General features: G+C 40.7%; 1 protein-coding gene across 3 annotated transcripts in view; it reads right to left on the reverse strand.

Annotated features, from left to right (window-relative positions):
• Positions 1-4,138: 4,138 nt before the first annotated feature.
• CLIC5 (chloride intracellular channel 5) overlaps positions 4,139-25,316 on the reverse strand; it is a 93,863-nt gene continuing 72,685 nt past the window's right edge. For all 3 annotated transcript variants that reach the window (XM_056343903.1, XM_056343902.1, XM_056343904.1), the window contains 2 exons: positions 13,873-14,054; positions 4,139-11,628 (listed from right to left, as the gene is read on the reverse strand). In XM_056343903.1, coding sequence (XP_056199878.1) covers positions 11,461-11,628; positions 13,873-14,054 — 350 coding nt within the window. In that variant the 3' untranslated portion in view covers positions 4,139-11,460. The remainder of the gene's footprint in view (positions 11,629-13,872; positions 14,055-25,316) is intronic.

Genomic DNA, 25,316 nt, shown 5'->3' on the forward strand with positions numbered 1-25,316 from the left:
GTTGTGGTCCTGCTGCGGAGTGACTAAACTGCGGGTTTTTCCTTTTCCTCCAGGCCTCACCAGAGAAAGGCTAGATAATGTTAGCGGTGGCTGAATATTGGCCAGATTATGGGGCATGTGGGTATAGCCTATATTTATTTATTTTAAGTATATATTTGTTTGATGTTTTGCAAGCATCTGCTTAAGATTTCTGTGCTTATCTAAGGGGAGGAAAGAGCCCATTCTTCCCAAAGCCAATTCAGTGCAAGAAAATGTCATAACACTGCTGGGCCCCTTCGTTTCATCCTTCGCCAGAGGGACTCCATAGTTCCCCTGCTACTTCTTGGAAAGCCAAGAGCAGTGGCTGGCAATTAAAGGCATCTGCTGGGCTCGTGAAAGAGACGTGCACGGGATATGAAGGATGGATGACACCTGAAATGTCTAAACTCTTGCCTGGCGCAGACGGGGCTGATTGCAGCGTGTCTTGCAGGATGTGTAGAGTGTTACAGCAGGTATTGAGATAAAAAAAAAAAGAAAAACCAAACTAAACCCTCATTCACAAAGCTTCCCCCCACCCCATCCCTGAAGGACGAGGTGCCAGCAGCTCTGTGGAGCCCGCTAAGGACTCTATTTTTCACATGGCATGCAGGGAGAGACAGCAGTACAAATCCCCATCAGATAGAGCGATTAGCTGGGTAGAAGCAATCCTTCAGAGACCAAATGACCAAAAAAATGACCAGCAGCATAAAGACATGGCTATGGAAAGGGGAAAGCTTTGGCTTGTTGAGAGCAGATGCATAAATAATGATAAAATAAAGACAGGAAAAATGATGAATGATCCATGTTGTTTCTCACCCCATTTTTCATCATTCACATCTGCAATCACAATTGCTCATGCACAGAAACTTCTTTTTTTACACAGTGTCTAATGCATATGATGCACTCACTACCATAAAATATCACCCAGACCAGTGTCTGGAGAGCCTGAGACCAGTGTCAGATTTGTTTGTACAATTAGAGGAGCCAGAGCTATAGGTAACTATTTCTAATGCAATAAACACTGAAAAAACACCACCAGTGTGGAACATTTTGTGTCTGTGGTCAGTATGTTAAACCCCAGGGGATGGGGCTCCCAGCACCACCCTTTGAAGGCTTCAGTACCAGCCACTCTCAGAGGTGGTGATGAGGATGGATGGCACAGTCTCATGAGTGTGGTTCTGGCAATGCAGTGACACGATGGAGCTGTGCAAGGTGTGGGGTTCTACTAGAAAATGCATGGCAGTGGCCCCAGTCAGCCCCAGCAGCGCTGGCTGTGGTCAGCCCACATGCAGCTGAGTGACCAAACAGCCAAGCTGTGCTTCCATTCAGGACTGGTTACAAATTAGGTGAAAAAGGGACTGCATTCCCTTACTTACTCATTGTTTGATGTGCCTGATGGTGGGTTTTGCAGATACCCTCGTTTTCCTCCATGCTGCCACAATGAGAGAGAAAGGGAAAGGCCTCATCTGCTGTGAAGGTGCACCTGGGGGCTTGCACATGGAGAGCTTAGCACAAAAGCAATCAGACAAGGCCCTGGAGTTCTACAGTTCTGGAGAACTGAAAAGCTATTTTGGCAGTAGTTAAAGCAGAAACATTAGGTTGTCACTTACCACTTTGGGTTTGAAGATTTTGAAACAAATTCTCATTTTTATATGATACATCACATCAAAAGAGATGTGGCATGTGCCACCCAGCCCTACCTCTGCTGTGTCTACCCTCTTGCAGCAGAAGCAGTATAAGAAATAAGGTGAGTGGAAACCTACATGTCCCTGGAAGAGAGTCCCTCTTGACCTGACAGTTGCACCCGAACTTTCATGTTTAACAACATTAACAGATCAGCTCTTCATGAAGTTATCATATTCGTATTTGAACCCCATATTCATTTTGATCTGGTAAAGGCCTCCAAAGCTTAATGATACACTGTGTAAAAAGGCACTTCTGTTTGCCTTAAACTTGCTGCTTAATTATTTCATTTGGAATACGTAACTTGTGATATGAGAAATATTGGATAATTGTTTCTCATTTCAGCCCATCCATCATTTTTTAGACCATACTTATAAGCCCACAAGTTCTCATATTCCGTGTGCTGTGCTTGGACACTGCCCTGGAGAGTGCTCTCTGGTCCAGGCCAACACAGTACCACCAGCTGCACTAGCTATATGGCACCAGCATCTGGGGGACAGTGCATGAGTTATACCCTGGCCATGTTTCTTCTTCTAACACAGATGTAGCTTACTTGTCCTTGCTGCCTTTCCCTTTACTTCTATTAAACCAGTTTTTAGATCCAGTGAAGAGTATAGCTGTATTCAAGCTGTGAGCACATGTTTTTTCTTGCAGCCAAGGGAACGTTGCCTGTTTACAAAAAACAATTAACAAATTAAACAAAACTTCAGGAATAACCCAATGAGAAAATAAACCACTTTTATTCAAATTAACAGGTGTTAATCACTCTTGGAATATAAGATTATAACCAGCTACAATTTAGGAAGGTGGATTTCTTCATTTAACACATACTCATTTGAAGGATACAAAAGAAATGTTTGCTTATTTATCCAGAAGCTTAAAATGAAACAATGAGCAGATACTTTTTTGCTTTTAAAAATTAAACTTAACTGTTTCTTCAATAATAAAATATACTACTTATTATACAAAAAGGACATTCATTTTATTCTCAGTTGACAGAGTACAGCTGCACAATCATAATATTAAAGGTGAATTGCAATGACATTTTAATTATATTATTCCTATTATTACATGTTACGAGGGTTAGAGCAGCACACAAACGCTCCCATCAGGCTTCTGTTGTGTTAGGAGCTGCACATACAGAGAAGAAATTATATAGTTCCTACCCCAAAAGGTTACAGTCTAATCTAAAATTACCCATTAACAACAGATTCAGCTGAAAATCACAAGTATGGGAAGGGATTTATCCCGTCTTGCTTTCCTATCTGATAGAGACCCCTAGATACACAGTTACTTTTCATGGTCAACCACTATAAAATAGCTGTTTACAAATAAGTGACTTTTCTTGGAAGCTTACCAGGTCTGAGTTTAAAGGTCATTCCTGCCTTCTCCTTGAGTTCCTGATTTTGCTCTTACCAATCCCAACAGTCATTAGGTATTTCTGCGATGACATTTTGGAGGAGAAAATCCAGGCCTTCACTTGGGTCTGGGCCAGTACTTAAAAATTTGAGTGTCGTTTCAAATGAGGGTTTTTTTTCCCGTACAATGGCCTGAAGAGGTACCGTGCCTGATCATCAAGTCATTGTTCCCATCCCAAATTTTGCTTTTTAATGTCATTGCAATGTTTAAGCAGTCGTGGATCAGCTTAGGGCCACTCAGGTCTCTGTACGGGTTGCTTTCACACTGAAGATGGGAAACTTGTCCATATACCTCGTTCTTGCTATCTTCTCTCAGTGGAAGGACAGTAGCATGTACAGTGGACTCCCCTTCCTCTCTTTCAGCCTCAGACCCCCCTCAAAGTAACCAGGACTGTGCCCCAAATGAGTCAGGATTTGAAAATCAGTGGGGTTTGAGGAAAAAAAAACATTCCCGTTCACCCCTAAATCTCATTGTGCAACTTGGCTTTGATCTTCAGGCTTTAGAACTGAAAACAGTCAGACAACAAAAATAAATCTATTGATCGCTAGATCATAAATTTCTAAGCAATACAGAGGAGGACCCTTCAATTAAAAGAAAAAAAAAAAAAGAAAGGGGGGGGCGGGGCGGGGGGGGGCGGGGCAGGGCAGGGCGGGGTGTTTACCATCATATCTCTGAGGATTTGCACAGATGAGGACCCATTCTCCAGAAACCAAACCAAGCAGCTATTAGGAATTTTTTCACAGCTTCTGAAAATGCAGTCACGTGCACAAGCAGTCCATTTTGCACTAAGAAAGAGGGTTGCGCTGGGGCTTGGGGTTTTCACCCCAGTTTCTTATGGTTAATAATGCCCAGTAACTTCCAGCACTAAACAACACAATCCACTCCTGGTTGATTTGAAACACGAGGCTTAGACACAAAATGGCATTGGAAACAAGAAGTGAGGCGGCGTTGCAGCTCAGCACACTTAAGGGAACATTTTAAAGCCATTTAGCAGGAGTTTATTGCTTCAGCACAGGAGTCTTTGAGCATTCAAGCACGACAGGGTGTGCATTGTTGTGCCAGAATTGCCCTCCTTGGGTGCGTGTGGTGTGCGGCAAGGGGCCAAAGGCTGTGTTTAAACGCACCCGCACGAGAAATGTGATTTAGGCAGAACAAAGCACAGTCCTGTTGTGCCTCCCCATGATTATAAAATAGATCTGTGTCATTATAAATAGAAAATGACTAGTGACAAAGATGCTGCTTTGACTTCCTTCTGAGGCCAAGCTCTTACGCTGCGGTTCCTGATGTCAGACCAATTTAGTGGCTGCGCTGCAGGCAAATGTGTCTGGTTCAGGGTTAGCTAGTCCACATCTCATGATGGCTTAATCTCATTTTGTAACAGCAGGGAATTCACTGTGGTCCTTCACGAGCAATGCTATCCATTCACCCAAGGATGGTCCTGGATGCCTTCCGAAATGCGCTGTGCCCACTGCAAGACTCAGATTGCTAAACAGCAAATTACCCTGTCCTTCAAAGAGAGTGCCAAACTATCTGGATCTGTGAAGCTGGGATCCTGCTTCTACACAGCTAAATGGTGTGGTTTCTGTTTATTCCAGCGGGAACAAAATCAAACACACAGAAATAATAGTGCTGTTTCAAGAGTGTAAGTTTTCCTCTTTGTGCCACCTTTCATCCCAACACACTTCACAGCATTATTCAATTAAATAATGCAGTTAAACAAAGTGAATATGCATATAGTTTCAATATTGTACAATAAGTAATTAAAAAAAAAAGAAACCAATGGAAATTAGAACTGAATCCTAAGTCCTTATTGCAATATCTGGAGTATTCCATTCATTTAGTCCTAAGCGTGCTCCTTAAAACAAACTGTAATCTTTCTGCTTAAATTATTTAATCAGAATCACACTTCTATATATATTTTATACCACAGTTTATTCCCAAAGCTGAGGATAACCACTCATTTCCTGAAAGCTCTTAAAAACTTCCTTAATGAAAAAGTAGAGAAATCTGCTGTTTGCAAATTCTATTTACTTATTGCTTACTTCCAAACTAAAGTAGTTCTTTTAATGAAAGGGGCAGGGGGGGGAAGTGGAAAAAAAAAAAGATTAATGTGGTGCCTTTAGCCATTTCCCAAATTCTTCAGAGTTTATAGACCTAGGGAGACAGGGAAAGAGCAACTTCTCAGCAGTGCAGCAGAATAGGCTGAAACGACCCTGTGAAACCCAAATGATTCTGGGAATTAAAGGATGTTCACTCCTGTTATGGTTCTACACTGCATACTGCTTTTAGGGCTCCCAGTAGAACCCATTAGCAATATCCAAGCCTTTCTGTTTTAATTTAATTTAATTTAATTTCCACCAACAAATTCCACCCTGTGGTGAGAATTGACAGTATCGTGTTGAGAACCATTAAAGCATATTTGGATTGGTTTTAGTCCATCTATATATATATAAAAAAAAAAAAAAATTTCCCCACCCTTCTTAGTTTTCTTTAGACAAGTCACTTCATAATAAAAGCAAGGCAGACACAATGGATGCATCGTTATACTGTGGGGATACCACCATGGGGAGTGTGGCTGGAGATACAGCAGAACATGCCTTGGCATTACACTGCCAGCATGGCCTGGTCCCAGCTCCACTCTGAACCTCCCTGTGATAAACCGGAATGGAGCCTGACGGCACTGGTGGTGTCCCTCCAGTTACCACATGGCTGGTGTCCTTCTGCAAGAAGACCCTACATAACACTAATGCTTTCTTTTCTCCTTGAGTGTTTTCGGTTCTCTAAGGACATCTTCACACTTGACATCTTCATGCTCATGTAGCCTTGGGCTCTACTGGGAATTCCTATTGGGAATTCCCCCACTGGGAATTCTGCCACCAGATTTCAAAGGGAAGAGAATACTAATGCTCTTCATTAATATAGGCTTTTCTATCATGACTTTTAGGCCCCTCTCCAGGCAAGCAGGCAAGCACATGTTTAACATTAAACACATGAGTAGTCTCTATTCACGTGCTGCAAGCTAGAAATGCTCATTAGTGCTGGATCATGGCCCCAGCTGAGCTGCTAACACACTTCAGCTAGAGAGCCAGGCTGGAGAAAATTTGGCACCGGGACCTTTCATCATGGTTGCACCATCGCTGGCTGGGCAGCTTCAGCGTTTCCCACCCGAGGACTGCCACTCCAAGGGGTGATGGCTCATCCATTTGCAGCAGAGGCACGACCTGCTGCAGGGTGACAACATCATCACTGGGAGCTGGTTAGCTGATGAACACAAAAGACACCACATTCAAGTGCATCCTCTGGAGCATTTTCAGCTTTAGCATCTCTCCAATGAACGGTGAAAGGGGAATGATTTGGGGCAAATGGGGAATGTGACTGCTGCGGTCTCTGAGACACGGCTGACTCCCATCACGCTGCACGGGGAGTGCCTGAGGGGTTACATGGGGCTCTTCAGACCTTCATGTCACACCTAAAACATGGACTGATCAAGCTTTGAAAACCAGCACTGGATGGGGTTTCTGTGCTTTCCTATGGCTGGAGAGTTGCCTGGGGCATGGGGCAAGGAAACAAAATGGATCAATGCTTTCTGCTGTCCCTGCCTATGAGCCAGAAGGAGAGAAAAGGGAGCAGGACCCCTCTCCTCCGCCCAGCACTGAGTCAGCGGGCTGTCACAGTTCAGTGCCAATACAAACCGGCAGATCCCTGCTGATCAAAGGAATTGGAAATTTTGTCATCCAGCAGGAATATCTCTATGAATCCTGGGGAAATTCCTAGGCAAAGCTGCCTTAAACATGGTGGCTTGTTCAGTTCTGTGCTGAAAATCACAGTCCAGACTAAACAGTCTATCACTCTTGGTTAAAGTATCCCAGATGAAAAGACACATTTTAAAAAAATGTTTTTAATACTGTTTTTTCCAAAAAAATCATTAACTCCATCAACTTCTCAACAAGTATAAGCCTCACAGCTTTCCTGCCTCCTCTGGAATGACTAGGGCATTGCAGACATCAAAATTAATGAAGAGATGAAAGATTCAGCAGAAAGGCAAAATCTTCCTGGAAAAATATTTCTTAATATCAAAAGAAATTCAAGAATAATGGGCATATCTAGCAGAATAATAAACAAATGAAAACTTCCTGATGTTTAAAAGAATACACATGAAGGAGGACACAAGACTTTGGGGTTATTTTTTTCTTTAAAATACCAATTCATTTTGAAAAGTGAATGCTTCCACGTGCTTCTGGGGCTTTACATAAGTGAGATTTCCACTGCCTACAGTTTTGCAATGCTTTAAACTCAGTTAATTAGCCAAACTCAGTCAATGCAGAAAGGGGGCTTCATCCCACAAGGCAGATGGGTTATACTAACCCACAGTTCCTCATGTGTCCATCCACGAGCACCCTGCTACTTAGCACTGAGGAAAAGGCAGCACAGTTATGGCCAACTTGGGAGTTGAATCTGAGCAGGGATGAGAGAGGAGGAAAGGTGGCTATGGGTTAAAATAAAATAAATACATATTCAGAATAAATGCTACATGTAATTCAGCTGAACTTTCTTGTAGGAAAGAAACATTTCTAGTTTCTTTGTGATATAGACTGTCATTCCTCGCTGTCAGTGGTTTCTCAGCTGATGAAAACACAGGAGTAACCTGTAGCTCTATATTCCACGCTAGATCTGACAAAGCAATAGCATTATCTGATTCTTTTTACTGGAAAAAACATTTTTGTCAGAAGTCCTCATTTAAACGGTCTTGAAACAAATACTTCTTTAGTCTTACCTGTACAGCAAGATGACCGTGGCAATTCAAATAGTCTAACAGAGAATAACAGTTACTAGTCTATGGGATTCTCCAGCACTCCCATACCACTGCTAATAGAAGAAAAATCAATATTACTTCCAATATGAATGGAGTGTTGGACTGACTGAATAGGGGGCTTTGAAATAAATATCTAAGAAATGTTTGGATGAAATGGACATCTTTACAGACATTTGGTCTGCATTTCTGAAATGTAGATGATTAAATCCACATTGTTGGCTTCTTCCCCCCCTGTGCTATGTCTTTCTTTACATCTTGCAAAAAATTTATGAACAAAGTTATTGTAAATCTGCAATGTCTGTCTTGTCACTTAGATTCTTTTCAGAAATGCTGCCTTGCCAATGTAGATATACAATCCTGTATGATTAATATTTATTACTTATAATTCTAAATACAATGGAAGGTCACCAAAAATACCCTGCCTTAAAGGAGTCTGGAGCCCTTTAAAATCTCACTGGTGACGGATCCCGAGTCTTGAGAACTGAGCTCAAAATCTCAGCAAAACACTTTTCTATGTAGGATTTCCAGTATTTCCTGCTTCTGACGATGGCTAAAGCCAAAAAGCACAAAGGTGAGCGAAAGTTACAGATCTGAGAACATGAGCTTGGATTTCAAACCCAAACAAAGGTCAGGAAATGCCTGAACCTGTCCATAATCTTGGATCTTGGATGAGCCTATAATAGAGTCATGAGTGAAAATGCAAAGATAGGATGCAGAGTGAGACTTGAATTCAGACAGAACAGGCACGGTAGCTGAAAGCTGTTTCATTTTCCTCATACTCTTTCTCATATCCATAAACACATTTTATTAAGATTTTTTTTGGGTGGTATTGCTAGAATAATGAAGATATTTACGATTTTTTTTATTAATTAAAAGGGTAGCTTAGGGGTTTTTAGATTTTATAATGAAATCCTAAAAAGATTTTAAGAACATGCAAATCATCTTAGAAAAAGCTCATTGAGCTAACAGCTCATTTTCTTTTTGGTATCAGCTTAACCATTTTTAAACATATTTTTTAAAAAGGAGATGTGATTTGATGTCATAGAGATTAACTGATTTTGATTTGGCCCTCTACTAGCAAAACTAAAGAAAGACGTATTAGAACATTTCAGAACCACAGGATTCAGCAAACTGGTGAAGATTCAGAGATGGAAATCAGGTCAGATCCTGAGCTGGTTAAATTACCCTGCCTGAGATCTGCTGGATGTTGGGACAATCTTCTTTAAGGAGCTAAATACAATAAGCACAGAGCACGATTCTGAATCTGCCTCTGCATCTTTATTCAAAGATTCACTGCAACTGTGATTAAGCAAAAGCCACTAACTGAAGTACAAACCTGGAAAAAGACAACTGAGAAAAATGCTGATCTTGTTGATTGTCATACTCCTAGCTAAATCATACTGAAAAAAATTCCCAGTGAACATTATCAGATAGAAGACTTTTCACTAGAAACTAATTTACTGAGTATTGCTAGTAACACTTCTCTAAGCAGACAAAGCCATCTTGACCGGTGTGCTGAGTGAAAACACAAAACCAGAAAGAAAGACTAAAAGGACCAAGTAAATTTAAATAAATAAATAAATAATTGCCATAATCAAAGAGAAAAAAAAATCACAAATAATTCCAATCTCATGAAGAAATGCTTTTAACAAGCCACATGTGCTTGTGCAGACACTTCTAATCTCATTAGATTTTTCTGGCTGCTATTAGTGTCCTCTGAGCCAGTTGATTTCTCAGCAATATTTTAAAGAGTGCAAGCCTTTGCCCTCCAGTCTAGCCATTGTTAAAATAGCCCATTCTAGGAGAAGACTTGGGAGTTCACGGATTTTCTTCCAAGATTTTGAAAGTTCAGAACAAATTGACCATTGCATGCAAAACAATAGTCAACCACAAACTATCTTCACAGTCAATGAGCAACATTCTGCTCCCAGCTGGGCTAGTGTGAAAAGTAGAATAATCCCACCAAAGCAACAGGATGGCTTCAGACTGTCATCAGCATCACACGGCAGAGGCTGGCTTTCAGTGCTGTCTCCAGTCCTCCAGCTCTCTGGCTGCAAACAAGCCTCCTGCAAAGTTCCCCTTGGTCACAGCTCACCAACTTGGGGTTCCCCTCAAATCAGTGCAGCTCTAGAAGCTCTGATCAGAAGGGAAACCACATCAGGTTACAGCTCAGCTTTATCTTTGAAAACAACAATAAATCCCCCCAAAAAACTGAAAATCATGTTTCATGCAAAAGAAATGTCATTCTGAATTTGCTAAACTAATGTGCAAATAATCACTAGTATAAAGGAGATTGTGTCAGGAAGACGCTACAGATGATAGAACAAAATAATCACTTTTAGAAAACAATCCTAATTCAGAATTGTGTAACCTGGACCGGTAAACCCCCGATGAGAGGGACTAAGGCATCATGCATCGATTTCTTCTAGCATACTTGCTGAATTTCTGGCTGGAAATGTGCATCTCTCTGTTTTAGCCTGCCCTCTTTGAGGCTTTCAGAACAAACTTCTCCTGGGGTGAGATGATGAGTTCTTGAAAGTGACCCATCTGGAGCCCAGCGCGAAGAAAGCGCTTCCCCTGCCTGGAATTTGAGTGCAATGACAGCTTTCTCCTGCCTATCCAAGTTTCCCAAGATAGCAATTATAAAGGAACTGGCAACCATACAGTCAAGACGACAATATCCTACGCGGTTTGGTTAGCTGTGCCAATTCTCTCTATAGTCGCTGCAGTCAATATGCTGCCCCCGTTATTGCTGTGTCTGTGTGTCTCTACCAAATAGCAGATCCACTGGACATTTTGGCACAAGCCCCACTCTTCCAAGGGCTGCCTGCTCAATTGCTCATTCACTCTCTTTTGCTTTAGACATTCGGATCCAACAACATCATGCAAATTTTATGCAAAGTAGCATCTGCAAGTCTGACATATTCGCTCAGGCTTCCCCCTTTTGCGCCAAGTTAAAAATAAATAGCCTATAAACTCTCAGGCCTGCTAAGATAGAATGTGCATTTAGAGAGTTTTTTTTAAAATACAACCGCTAAGAACATTTCTCCTTTAGGGTCAAACTCCTTCCCCTCCTCCTATTTTGTTCCTGCCTCAAGATTATCAACAGCACTGGGGGGAAAAGCATCTTTGAAATAACCTACAGAAGAACAAGTTCTATGTGTTCCCAACTCTCTTACTTAAAATTTCAGCTAATATCTTATTTATAAAACTCCAAAGAATACAGGTGGTGATATACCCCCAACATGAAACAAGAAACTAGTAAAGTAGATTAATTTCCAATACTGATTGCAAATAATACTAGTTGAGACAGATTTTAGGTTCAGATTTCAAAGGGTCTCCACACAAACACCCCACTAGAGCTGCCTTCTCTGTTCTCCAGGGAGAAGCAAGTGTGTCCCTGACCAATACACTTGAACAGGTGAAATCATAGGGATGCCAACCAGATATCATAATGATAAAGTATATCTTAAGGCAACAAGGAGAAGAGTCTATAAAAGGGGATACTGAGCCATCGCTGAGGTCAGTTAGGACTTGCTGAGCCGCTTGGCCACATCTGCATAGGCTTGCTCAATTTCTTTGTCCGCTGCACAGGTGTTGATGAATTCATCCCTGGCGTATGCATTCTTCAGGTACCGCCACAGCCCCGTCATCTCTGTCGGGAACTCAAAGTTGCGGTATTTCTTTGCAACAATCTAAACCAAAGATAAAAGAGAGAAAAAAAGCACCTTGCTAGTGATATATCTCCCAATTCCCTTTTAGAAAGCTTCTTCTTACACTTTCTTGTCATATAATTAATAGCAAAGGAAATAAATGTTTGGAGACTTGGGACTTAAAATAAAAAAAGCCTGAAAAACGACTGTTGGTTGACCCCTGTCTTGTAAGGACGCTCTAAATCAATGACCTGGCTGCTGTCACCAGATTATGACTTTTATGGTACCTGACGTTCATTAATTTTACGGTATTGTTTTTTGGTGTTTTTTACCAGTCTTAAGTACATCACTTAACACTGAGACAGCACAGAAGAAAGAGCTGATCAGCTGAATCATAAAAAGGAAGACAGATTTAAGAGAAAGCCATTAGTCACAATTACATGTAACATATTTTCATATTCCTTTTTAACATTGTATTATATTTTATATATACTGTATTTCTATTTTTAATATATGTAATATATTTTGCCTGGCCAATGGTATCAGAGGATGTAACCACCTACAGCTGTTGGAAGGCTGTATCTGTTCATGAAAAATTCAGGGTGGTATGGGTACTGTGACTGAGAAACCAAGATGATTTAGCAGACATTAGAAACAGGAGTATTAGGACAAACTGGGGAGAAAATGTTTACTTCAAAACTGTTAAGACTAGGAAATTGTCTATCAAGGGAAATTTTTGATTTCTAAAAACACTCAGGCCCTTATTCAGGAAAATAGTTAAGTACGTACTTAATTTTAAGCACCTGTACGGTCCCATTGAAGTCAGTGGGACTAATCTGTGCTTAAAGCTAGTTGGTTGGTTAAGTAGCTTGCTGGATTGGGCTATTTCAGTTTTCCTGTAAGAATATACCATATATAATAATCCTGTGGTGACAGAATGAACTAGCTGATAGGAAGGGATGGATTAGCTGACTTAATGAGTGCTTCCAATCTCTAATTTTTCTGACAGTATAAAATTGTTCTTGGGCATAAATTACATACATATGTGCCACAGAGTTCCCCTTTATTTTTAAAGCACATGGTAGAGCTGTTTTCCGTCTCAGATTTCTTAGGACAGTCATGTTCTCAGAAATGACTGTGATTTGTTTTTATTACCAGGATCCACTTGGTATATGCAAGTCCAAATTCTGTCCTAAACTGCATTTAATTAAGCGTTCTTGCCTTCAATGATGTTTCACGCACACATGGGGAAGATAAAACCTGCTGGGCAACTTAAGTCAAGATTTTCACGATTTCCAGCACACATCTTCCATCAAATGAAAAAATAATTTACCCTTTTCTTCCATCTGTAAAATCCTTTTCAGGCAATATCCTATGGCTATACTTGTCTCAGAAAGATTTTAATTCTCTTTTGACATCTTTCATTTCATCCCAAGGAGACAGGAACCAATAAGAGGCTAGACACTCATTTTGCATTTTCTGACTGCAATGTCACCAATGAAGACGAGCCAAAGAAAGAGCTAAACCTGTGAGGATATTATCACATTTCTTATCTTGTGACTTATGCACTTTTTAAAAAACTTTGGGTTTTTTTTTTTTCTTTTTTGCATGTGTGCAGTCAGCTCCCAGGCTCTGTTTATGTTTTGGCTCATGGAGCCAAAATAGATGCATGACTTGGCATTAATTCCTAGCTTTCTTGCTTGCCAAGGTCTGCCAGGTACTTGCTTTATTCTAAAGAAACATGTCATCTGATAAATTAAATAAATACAGCATTTAGAAGTCAAGATGATGTACACCATTTGCACTATACCAGCGACCACTGTACATCTTAAATCCTGGACCTTGGCAGTGACTTTGATTTGTTAGCTTGTCTGTGTGAAATACCAGCTGCAACAAATATTCCCCCAAAAGATGGACTGCTTCTCTTAAGTTACAAATGGGTGGGGACTGACTAAAGTTTTGACATCTCTCTTAAGAATAATGGGAACTAATTAATAGGAAAGTCTGCTGTTACTTGCAGCAGGGTAAAAATAAAGACAAGATAACTAGATCTCAATATTGTCTTTGTCAGTAATTCGTGATGGGACAGTTTCCCCATGTACTAAATACAAAGATGCTTAAGTTAACCTATAGGAAATATTAAGAAGCAAAAGTGTGTTTCAAACTGCTCTTCTAGGACTTAATACACCTCTGCTGAAATACACATCGGCTTCAGGAGTTGGCTGTTGGAGGAGGGCACCTCATTGTCAGATAAGGCTTCTTGGACCATCACATGGTATCTTTTACCTTGACAACATGGAGTTTCGGCAGAAGGTTACAGTCAGCAAGAGTCAGGTCATCTCCATCCAGAAACTTGCGTTTAGACAATTTCTCCTCTTCGGTGCTGTCTGCATCAATCTCCTCTGGCAGAGGGGTTCTCAGATAGTCATCCAGCTTCTTCAGAGCCTTCACCAAACCTCTTTCAAGGGCTTTGCCAAAAAGCAATTAATAAGTGATTAGGGCAGAGTAAGAATTATTTAGAAAGACTCATTGTCAATGGCTATGGTAGTATCTACAAAAAAACCAAGAACCATTTATTGGTTGTTACAATGTGCTCCAATGCCTACACAATCTGATGACCAGCAAGGTCTGCTGGAGGGTAAAGCTCATCCTGCAGTGGAAAAAAAGGGGCACAGGAAACGGTTGTGCCATCTCTTCTCCTGACTAGCACACACAAAAAACAAAAAACAAACCCAAAACTAAAATAAAACAGACAAAAAAAACCCCTCCACACCCCAAAATAACAAACAAACAAACAAACAACAAAAAAGCAGTGAAAGAGATCATGGAAGGAAAGAACAGCTTGTCAGTATGATACACCAATAAACCACATATGCCCTAGGATATTCTTCTAGGCTGTTGACGCCACCACCCAGTAAACTAGAGCCCTATATGCCACTACTTTATTTATGTAAGCAGCTAGGTAGGACTGTAAAGAAGCAGAATTTTCCAGCATTACTTCAGTTACAAGAAGTTGTAGTTTTACTGTTTTTAAACCCCTTCCAGAGTAATTAAAGGCAATAGCAGTAATTCCAAAGATGCTAACCAGAGCTTTACAGAGCTGGAAGACACACTACAATTGAAATGAAGGTAATATAACAATAATAAAATACAATGCTACACAAAAGAGATGAGATATTCAGCCACTGCTAAGATCACACACACTTCAGGTTCAAGTTAGGTGCAAGTTCTCTTTTTGGTACGTCTCAAACAGGGTGTCACAATGGAGAGGAGGCTTTGAACCTCTCCAGTTACTAAAGCCCATGCCCCACACTGCTACTGGCTACAACTAATTCCAGCCTTTAAAAGCCACTTAGACGTAATATACAGCAGAGTCCAATTTTTTTTTTACTTTTAAAATATCAACCTAGGCACAGAATTTGTGTTTTTACGCTTTACAGGCAGGATAATAGAAAAACTTGCTTGCAATAATGCACTTACAGAAAGCTGAATGACTGTAACGCAGGTTTGCATGCTATTGAAACTGCAAATGCTCTGGGGCAAGAAGGGCCCTTTGCATCTCCGTTTGAAGGGTGACAAGCACGATGGGGTCCTGGCCCCCGACAAGTGCCCTAAAATGCTAAAGTAATATAAACAAGAAACAGCAAGAATTTACAATGTGAAAAAATAACAACATGACTCACGGGCTTAGGGCCAGAATTTCAGCTGGTGAAAATTACCTGCAGTGATTTATACCTGCTGCAGATCTGGCCTGGAGTCAGCATTTAAGGCCTAATCCTGTAAAATCTTATATCTCTGAGCAACTTACTGCTGTTTCACGTAGGGGAAACTACTCAATGCGTCAAATTAATCAGGTAGCATAGTGCTACAAGGCCTGTGGAGATAAATATATTTATGGAGCGCAACGCAAGCTTCAAAGGGCTGCAGCGACCGCCCTGCATAGAGCAGCTTGCTGGTGCAGGTAGCCACACCGGCCCTGCTGTCAGCTGCCCCTGTGCTTTTGGCACGGAGGGAAAGGCGGCCCGCACAGGGCCACTGAGAGAGCAGGAGCTGAATGCCACAGAACATGGTTCCTCTGCTGCCCTAACATCCATTAAACCTTGTGCCAGTGGTGGAAGTCAGATTAAGCTGCCTGATGTCTTGCTCTCACTGAAGCCTCTTGGCCAAGCACCAGGGAACCATACCAGCTCTTTTGTGGCTGGCTCTTAGACACAGTGGCAAATCCTGGCTTAATTGATTGACTGGAGAAATGACTGCTATCCAACTGAAAACACCCCAACAAACATAGAAGGGAGGGAAAGAATTTCATTTCTGAAAGCAGAACATCTAAAGCGACTGAAGTGCTGCCATCCATAAAACAAAAGTGTTGCCATCCCTTATTTAATCGATTCAAATTGAATTTTGACACTGACATTCTGCTGTCAGATGCTGGCAGTGGTGTCTTTAATTGTCTGCAGCTGTGCTCTGCCGCACAACTTCTACTGAAGGGTAATAACTGCATAGCGTGTAATATACCCCCATGTGGCAACGCTCAAAAGATTTAGCAATCTCTTTTTAGTCTGACCCGTAACACCTGTTGAATAGATAGTTCTCCTTCTCTTGGTCAGCCTCAGACTATGTCCTCTTACAATGCATTCATTTAGAGACAATGGAATCCAATTATTGCGATTTAATTGATTTTGCTCATCCAGATTTTAGAGTACTGGCTTAATGCTGAGCATTTTCCAGTACCCCCCTTCACCCAGTAGGATCGTTGGTTCTTCGAGTCATCTGTGCAATCCTTCCAGTATCAGTAGTACATTAGATGCTTTGTGCTAGCCCATGGGGTCAGTTACATGTGTGTACAAAGACAGAAGTGGCAGGTGAGATGTGTTTATATATCTTTTCTGGAACTTATTAGAGTTGGGATTATTTTTTTGCTCTTACTGATATATCAAAGTGCGTCATGGCTGTCTCAAAAACAATGCCTGGAGTGAAGCCTATTTGTGACAGTGGGAAAAACATCTATCTGAATTCATACTTGGCGCTTGCATACGGCAGCTTAAGGCCAGAAATAATTCTATGTTCAGGGTTCAACACATCTGTGACCTAATTCACAGGATCTGCTGGAAGCCACAGGATCCTGACATCTCACAGTGAAATCATCACATGGTCAGGACCATTTCATATCCTGATAGCCAAGAACTGGACCACTACTTGTGGAACCAATGACCCCCTCAAATCAATCAAAATTTTTCTGATACTAGTAAATCTCTCAGAACAGCCATGAAAATAGAAGAGTAGTGAACAAGGGAGAACTGCCTTTCTTCCAGCTGAATAGTGGCAGAATTTTGGAAAACTAAGAGCATTAAAATCCTACAATTGCCAATTCAAATGGAGCTGAGGTGCACAGGATCAGATTTTCAAAGCCTGTTGATGGTTTTCAAGTCACTCTTTGAAATCTATATGCAAATCTCCATGTTGCAAATCCTACTCTCTAGGTGCCCTGACACATTCAGATTTATCTATATGATTTGAAGTCTTATGTTCCTTGAGAGAAATCAATTGCTCAGGGAAATCCCCACTCAAAGTAGGAGGATGCACAAAAGAATCTCAAAAATATTGAAGAAAGAGGCTTCTAAGCACCACATCTCAGAGACAGACAATGTCTAGTGCTGGCATGGGTGGGAGAACCCACCTTATGTTTGCATTCAACAGTGACCCTCCAGAAGACAGAGGTATCAAAAGCAGGTCAGTTTTCTTCTTTCTTGCAAAAAAAATTGGGAGAAGTACTGGGATTTTACCAGTGGTATAGGGAAAGCATTTTCTTGGAAAGTGGACAACTGAGTTTCAAATGCCTTTTCAACATGATATCAGCCCACAGCTGCCAGATGAGACCCCACCAGCAGAGTACCAGGTAATTTGTACAGCTCTCGTGTTGACCTGTTTCACTTTCCATAAATGACTCAACATTCAGTAAATCATGACTGAAGGCTGACACCACAGGTAAAAGTCAGAAAAACAAACTTGTTTTCCCTCTTGTCTGGTTGATATTTAAGCATTATGTGAAAGGTGAAAAAATGTGAACATAGACCAAGAAATAACCTCCTCAGAATATCCTACAGATCTGAAGATTTTGAGACTCTTGCTGAGGAAAGAGATGTCTGGGTTCATATTACTGAGCAAACTCAGCAGAAGAAAGATTTAATTTAATCCTCCCATACCTTGGCTATTTTGTGAAAATCTGGATGACTCTAAACATTGCCTCCACTGAGAACATAGGGGACAGCAGGTACGCACCAGGGCAGGGGTATTGTGAGTACCAGTCACAGTGCTAGACTGAATTGCAGACATTTTAAAAGATGTGACTAAGTAAAAAGTGACTAATTCCCCACTTGTGAGCATACTACCCACAATGAATTTCTGAAGTGGCTAAGCAGCTAATTCCCTTGGCAACTTAACCAATGGAAACATCATTAAATAACTAAATAGGTTTGCTGATAACAGCTGAGGCTTCACTGCAAGTCAATGGGTGGGATTAATCTTCCTTAAAGGGAATAAATTAAATGAGTCGGTTTGAATTAAACACCCTGAGCTTCCTCTGTAGTCAGTGGAGTTTTCTCCTCTACACTTGCTTTAGGTGACCCCTAAATCAGCTGTGTGGAGAACTTTTCCTGAAGTTTCTCATCTCAGCCTTGCATTGTCTTGGTAATACCAGGGTGGAGGATTCAATATTACAACGCCAAGTGGAACTATGCCTGGGAATGTGGCTCTGTGCTGCTTTTGAAATTTCTACCTCCAATTGCTTCCCCACCCTGCAGACTTTCATTATGAACTTAGAGATCCTAAATGTGACCAGCTCCGCAAGAGGAGGCCTGTCATCAGTTTAACTGTGCAACAGCTGCAATGTCTGAACCCCTGGAAGCCATCTTTCCAGACAGTGAAATCATCGAGCACAAAGGTACTAACATCATATTGCCTCCACAGTGATTTATTTAACATAACTTCCAATTCCAAGAACTTCTACCGGTGTATATACAAAATCGATCGTGGAACCATCTCTCTCACCCTTCACTATTTCATTCTGAGCTACTTATGCAGCCAAAGACAGCCTACAGCAATCATAGCCCTGCCATGTCATTCCACCAATAGTAAACAACAATATTAATAAAAAAAACCCTCACGAGCTCTTTGTGATTTTCCTTCTGCCTTAAAAACTATGCTTTTATACAACTTTACTTAGGAATCCTGAGTTAGAAGCCAGAAAAATAGCACTTTCCAACCTCAAAGCAACCACAGAACACTTAATGAATGTATTACCATCTGTCAAATGCACAGGGTGAGGTTCAATTTAGCTGATGATACCTAATTCACAATGACGCTCTGTTTTCAGCAAAAGGTTACTTGATGTTGAACAATGAGATTAACAAATCCTGACATGCACAGAAATACAAATAATGTAACAAAAGTTAATAATTGGCAAAGTTGCGCTCTTGGTTACACCGACATAAAAGAGGAGTAACTCCACATTGTCAACAAGCTATTCCATATTTGCTCCAGTTCAACCAAGAACAGTCCTTGGCTCTGTTACTCAACTCTTCAAGCTAAAACTTCCTTAAACTATTAGCCTGTGCAACTATTTCCAGGGGACAAAGAGAAATCCTTGTGTCTTGAAGTACTTATACCACAACTGAACAAAACATTGGAAAATGTAATGCATGGAGCAATCCTGCAAGTCAAGGGGAGGGCCAGATGACAAAGATTCATTACTAGGTACTCAGGGTGAAATTCTGGCCATACCAAAGACCATGGAAGTTTTGCTGTTAGGATTTCTCCAGCAGCTTTTAAAGCCAAAAGGGACTATTATAATCAGTTAATCTGACCTCCTAAATAGTGCTGGCCATAAAACTTCCAGCATCATCGGTCGTTTCCATCTCTGTTTTCTGTGGGTCAAATAAGGCTGAAGCAAAATGGAAAGTAACTAGAAAGTAGTAAAAGAAAAATGGTTTGGAAAAAGTAAAACTGATTCAGGCTGCCCACGCCCACAGCATTTGCAGAGGTCAGACAAGGACTCTTCTTCCCCTTCCTTGAACTCCAAATATTTCCTTCCTTGTTTAATGCTGGGACGAGGAGAAACAGCAAAGCAGACAAAGCACATAAATGCCAATCTCTGTGGCCTGAAGGAGCCACTGGAAGGCAAATCATTCCATCCTAAAATAGTAGCCTAGGAAAAGCTGAATTACCACCAGAGGAGCCTCTCTCTCTCCCTCTCTCTCTCTGTCCTTTGAGAACAGGCAGACTGGCTACCTAAATTTAAAATAGCTAAAATTAGGTGAGATGACTCCTATTTTATGTGTCTGAGTAGGGCCATTTGCAGGATGAGGATTTTACTTGATAGTTATTATGGGAAGAGAAGCAAAGCACAGAGGGCACAATAAAAGCAACAAGAACAATTGATTCTTTGGCCAAATTGAATATAAAAACTATTTGATTTATGTTAAAAGAAAGTAAAACTAGTTCAATTTTTCAAACAAGATTAAAGCGAAGTAACATAAGATTTCCAAACATACATGAAAACAAAAAAGTGCCATGTTTTAGGATGGTTGGTTAAGTAAGTCGTGCCTATATGTTCTGTCATTTTCACATCACTTTTGAAATATTGGTAATCCTCAAAACTACTACGTCATTTCCAAATTAAAAAGAGAATAACCTTTTGCTCCAAAAAGTTTCAGAGAAAATACTTTTACTTTTCAAAACAAGTCATTATTCACCAAATTCAACACACATTTGCCAATTATTGAGGTTACTCACACCACCCATGGCATTTCTTGTCAAATAAACATTTTGTCACAAAGTATTTTCTCCAAACCAAAGTAAAATATATATGGCCTTCTTCATAAGTGAATACCACTCAAAGCACAGTGACAACAAGGCTTCAAAGTCATTGACGCCCAGCAACATAATGACTTTTGTAGCCATACGCTGAAACCACCTGAGACTGACCTCGGCAGAACTGCAAGTTTCTTAATTGTCAAGCCCAGGCAAGTTCAACAAACAATGATCCATGTACAAAAATGAACAATGATTCCTGCTGCTACCTTGGATCATTGATTGATGCTTTTCCTTTTTACTGCTTTCTTACACTGCCCTCCAATAAGATTTATCCTGTAACACATGCAAATGAACTTGGTGAAATACGCAATGAGGGAAGAAGGGGAACAGTACATAAATATTCACAGTCTCACGCAAACAATCTGAGATTTATTTTTCCTTTAAAAAAACAAATCACCTTTCCTGATCACTTCCAGATTCAGAGAGTTTGATATTATATGAGACCCAATACTGTTTTCTTGCAGGAGAGGGAAACCAGCTAAGAAACAGCAATTTAAGGTAAGAAAATAGTATCTTTTTACTAGTCTGACAGTCTGATTAAAGACCAAGGATTCATATTTTCATTCTCTTTTTTCTCCATCCTGCTCATTTTTTTCAGGCAGGCTCAAAAGAGTATTGTAACTTTAATCTGTATAGATTAATCCTTCTCACATGGAGGAGCTGTGACTTCAATATGCAGAACCACTGTATTACATATTGAACAGTTTATCTTCCCCACACCCCCCCTTATTTCAATATAACCCCTGATGATTTGAGTGCTGCCTTGATTTCTTCTGTTTAGCCATTTACCATTCAGGTATCTTGTCTAAGCCGGTTATGTAGGTTCCCTCTCTGCTCAGAGGTACTAAGCATCTCCAGAGGACAATTCCTTCCAACTGCCTGAGACACCCGATTTAAGCTGGTGTGACTCACCCCACACATGCCCTTCTCACTGCATGGATTATAGACAAAGCCTAAAGGACTAGCTCAGACTAGACACCTAACTTTCAGGGAGGTGAAGTTAGGCGAGATGAATCCTACTCTTTGAATATAATTTCACAGTTCACCTAAGTGATGTAGGATAACACCTCCCATTTTTTTTAAATTACTTAACTATTAGGGCTCACTCCCCAAAGGGCAAGTACATCACCCATTTGAGCATTGCAACACCCTTTCCAGGCATGTTTCTGCCTTGTAAAATTCCCAGCTCTGAGCAGTTCTATATTGAGAGGCAAATGAGTGGGCAGTCACTATGAGAGTCATTGGAAATGCAGAGGAGAAGGATGGAGGTTGTATGCTCCCATGCATTCAAGGCATTTAGATGCCTAACTCTGGGCCAAAGGGAGTTTCTGGGGTGAGTCACCCGTCCTATTAAAGATCTTCCACTCCAGATAAATAATTCAATATCCACTGGAACAGAGACTTGTGCATGTTCCCACAATAAAGGTAAATACCCATACAAACATGCTGAAAAGTTGTGATCTGCCTGTTTCTACTCACTTAATGAATCAGAAATTGCCTAGCTGGGTACACAGGAGAGAAATGGACTAGTGTCTCTTATTCCTCAACTCTACTTTCCTGTTAGGGGGTTCTTTCAGGGGACAGGGGTTCATATTCATCCTCCAGATCAGTCAGAGCTGGGACTTGAAAGGGGATATTTTACTTCTTCTGGTCAGTGTCCAGGTGAGAATACACCGGGAGTGGAATAAGTCACACCAACACAGATGCACATGTGCAAAGACACACACAACTTTGGCCATAAGCTGCCTTTGAGACATGGTCTAAACCAGGTATAAATAGGTACGTATTTTCCATATATGTTGGCGCATATGTTCTGCATATGTCCAGCGAGACAAATGGAGGTGCTAAATCCTGGGAGCACTACATCCAGGAGTCAGAGGAACATGGAGCTGAAATACACCTGTTAGATACCCACAGCAACCTTAGGAACCCAGACACATCAAAAATCTCTTGATTTACTTACAGATAAGATCCACCTTGCCTAACTCCAGCCATCCAGGCGTTAGGTCATTAGTCCAACCTAGTTGCCCAAGTCTCCTTTACAGATAGCAATGACAGACAAGCTCCTCTAAAGGGAGTTCTCCCAGCTTTAGATCCGTATTTTAAGACAAACCAAACTGCCTTTCAGAAATGTCCCTCTGCAGTGATAACAAAAGAAGCTAGGATTATTGAATGACTAATGTATAAATTTGAGGCAGACTTAGCTGAGATGATCCCTCCTTTATCATGCCTCTTTCCCTCCCTCCCCTCCTCACCCTATCTACAAACCCTTGATGATGTGGATTGATTGATTAGAGCCTCATCCCAAACAGCTTGGGGTATTTTGACAGACCTGTCTCAAAAAGTCCACAGAAGGGATTCCCCAGGTACTCTTTCCCAAGACAGAACACAACGATCCAAGGATTAAGTGGTTACCTGGATTTAAGAGGCCTGAATCTCTTCTTCTCAAGTTTTTCTACATGACCTTATAAAAATTATTTAAATTCTCTGCCTTCCAACTTCCTATATACAAAATAAGGATAATAGTGCTCTTCAGCCACAAACTTTACATTGGTAAAAGCAGTAATGAGCCAGCCATGGACTTAGGTTTCAGGTTAGAGGGGGATAAACAGTAAATGTAACAAAAAGAAGAGGCATCTTCCTATTTTTGTGATACCATCTGTCCTACTCCCAAATTAAACCCAGTGAAACAGGTGAGTGGATAATGTCATTAAAAAGAAAATTAAACACATATTTTTCAACCATCTAGAAAGTTTCTTTTGACTTGTTTCTACTTTTACTCTGAAAACTGAGGTTTCTTCCTTCCCTTTTCATGTTTGGTTTCACAGTGGAGGCAAGAAATAAATGTAATACTTGTAACGTTATCACGAAGAATGCAATTGGAGCACCTTCAAATGCTATTTTTTAAGAAGAAAACCCAGGTGCTCAAATGACACAAAAAGAAGGGTTCATTTCCAAATCTCTTAGGAGTCCACGTGACCCTGAGGGCAGGAAGCAAGTGAATGTAAAACTACTGGCCTACAAGTGCCCCAGGAAGAACAGTGCCTAACTAGCATTTCACAAATCATCGTTACTCTGTAGCAGCACGTAAGTGACAAGCATCATTTCTAAAGCACGTCCCCGAGGGTCTAATCCTGACCTCTGCAACGCTAGGCTTATGCAGGTGTCCCTAAACCAACTGCAGACAAGCAGCAGATGATTTGCATCAGAAACCTGAAAAAAAACACCAATCCCACCATCAAGCCCTTCAGGTTATAAACCCACATATTTAGATGTTATGAGTATGATCACTCTGGTATCTTGATTTTTAAGATGCTGTCTATTTACTCAGAATGTAAAGTTTTGTTTAACTACCAAAGAGCAACAAGATGATTCTGAGACTAACGAAGAAAAACTAACTACATGTTTCTGTATTAAAATAAGAGTGAAGTTAGCTTCTGGTAGAGTGCAACTGGCCTTAGCTACAGTGCTGTGGGGACCCCTTGTGTTCTAATATTTAAGCAAAGATTGTTCCTCTACAGGCTGTTGGCACTTGCGTCTTTAATACCGATTTCTTTCAAAGCCAGGCATACAGAGGAATAAAGTCAGCTTTTGTTTACACCAGGATAATCCTGACTGCATCCCACTGCTTTCAACTTACGTTATTTAACTTCAGCAGTGGTGAAGTCACATGAGAAGGAAACAGCAATGCCTACCTAGCAGCACCTGAGGATGAAGTTTTAAAGTTTATTGAGTTCTAAAATCCCTGAGTTCACTGAGCAAATCTCAGTCTCAAACTGTTTTATTTTATTGTTTCCAGTATTTTCTGCCCTTTGTCTTCAAAAATTGTTACTGAGACAAAAAAAGAAAATGAGACGATGAGATTTACAAATGACTCACATCTTAATTCTTTTCCATTGTTTCTCTGCTTTTGAGATTTTTTTGTTTCAAGCCCCATGAAATGACTTAGGGTTCATCGTGATAATTCCTCAGCTTAACCTCTCTGAAAGGAGCAGAAGCAAAAAGAGTTATAATTATGTCTGGATGTACAAAAAATTTTTCAAGTACTAGTAGGGAGATCATATTCCCTCTGTTGCAACTGTACTGTTGCAAAAAGTATTAAGAACATTTTCCCCCATTCTGGTGTGCCCAGTTAAAAAAGGCATTGGAAATTCCAGCAAGAGGTCAAAGAGGAACAATAATACGGTGCTCAAGGACTGGAAAACAAGCCCTAAAATAGCAGGTTTGAAGACTATTTATTCAGCTTATCAGAGAGAAGGCTGAGAGGCCAATGTGCACGGATGCTCACCTGTGGACAAAACATCTAGGAAGTGTGAGGGAACTCTTCAGCTTTGCTGACAAAGGTGTGAAATGGTCTAATGGCTGGAAATCGGACAAATTCAGTTTCCACGTTGCTAAAGCAATGAACTCTTTAAGGAACAAACAAGGAGAGAGGGGAGGTGATCTTACTTCTTGGGGTGTTTATAATGAGACTAAGAAAAGGCAGGCTTTAATCCAGAAATGGCAGCAATAGGAGAAATTGGGATGGAGGAGGATAGAGTTGCATGGGCAGGTCATGGCACTTTAAAATCCATCAACTGTACCACCATCAATGCCACAGAGAATTCACTACTCAACATTAAGACAATGACTGTAATTAAATCTCATGCCTCAAGACTTAAGATCACTGTAGCTTTTCTCCCAGTATGCAATTAAATCAGAAGTGTTATGGGGCTTAACCACGGTCACTCTCTGCTATAGATGGGAATGGTGATACCAATGCCTTGGAGGGGTGCAAGATGCTGAGTACATGCCTTCCTCACATGTTTAGAGTTATCCTGATTCCAGGTTAAGGCCCACGAAATATTTGGTTTTCAGCT

The sequence above is a fragment of the Falco biarmicus genome, chromosome 6 (assembly GCF_023638135.1).
Source record: "Falco biarmicus isolate bFalBia1 chromosome 6, bFalBia1.pri, whole genome shotgun sequence".
Taxonomy (NCBI): domain Eukaryota; kingdom Metazoa; phylum Chordata; class Aves; order Falconiformes; family Falconidae; genus Falco; species Falco biarmicus.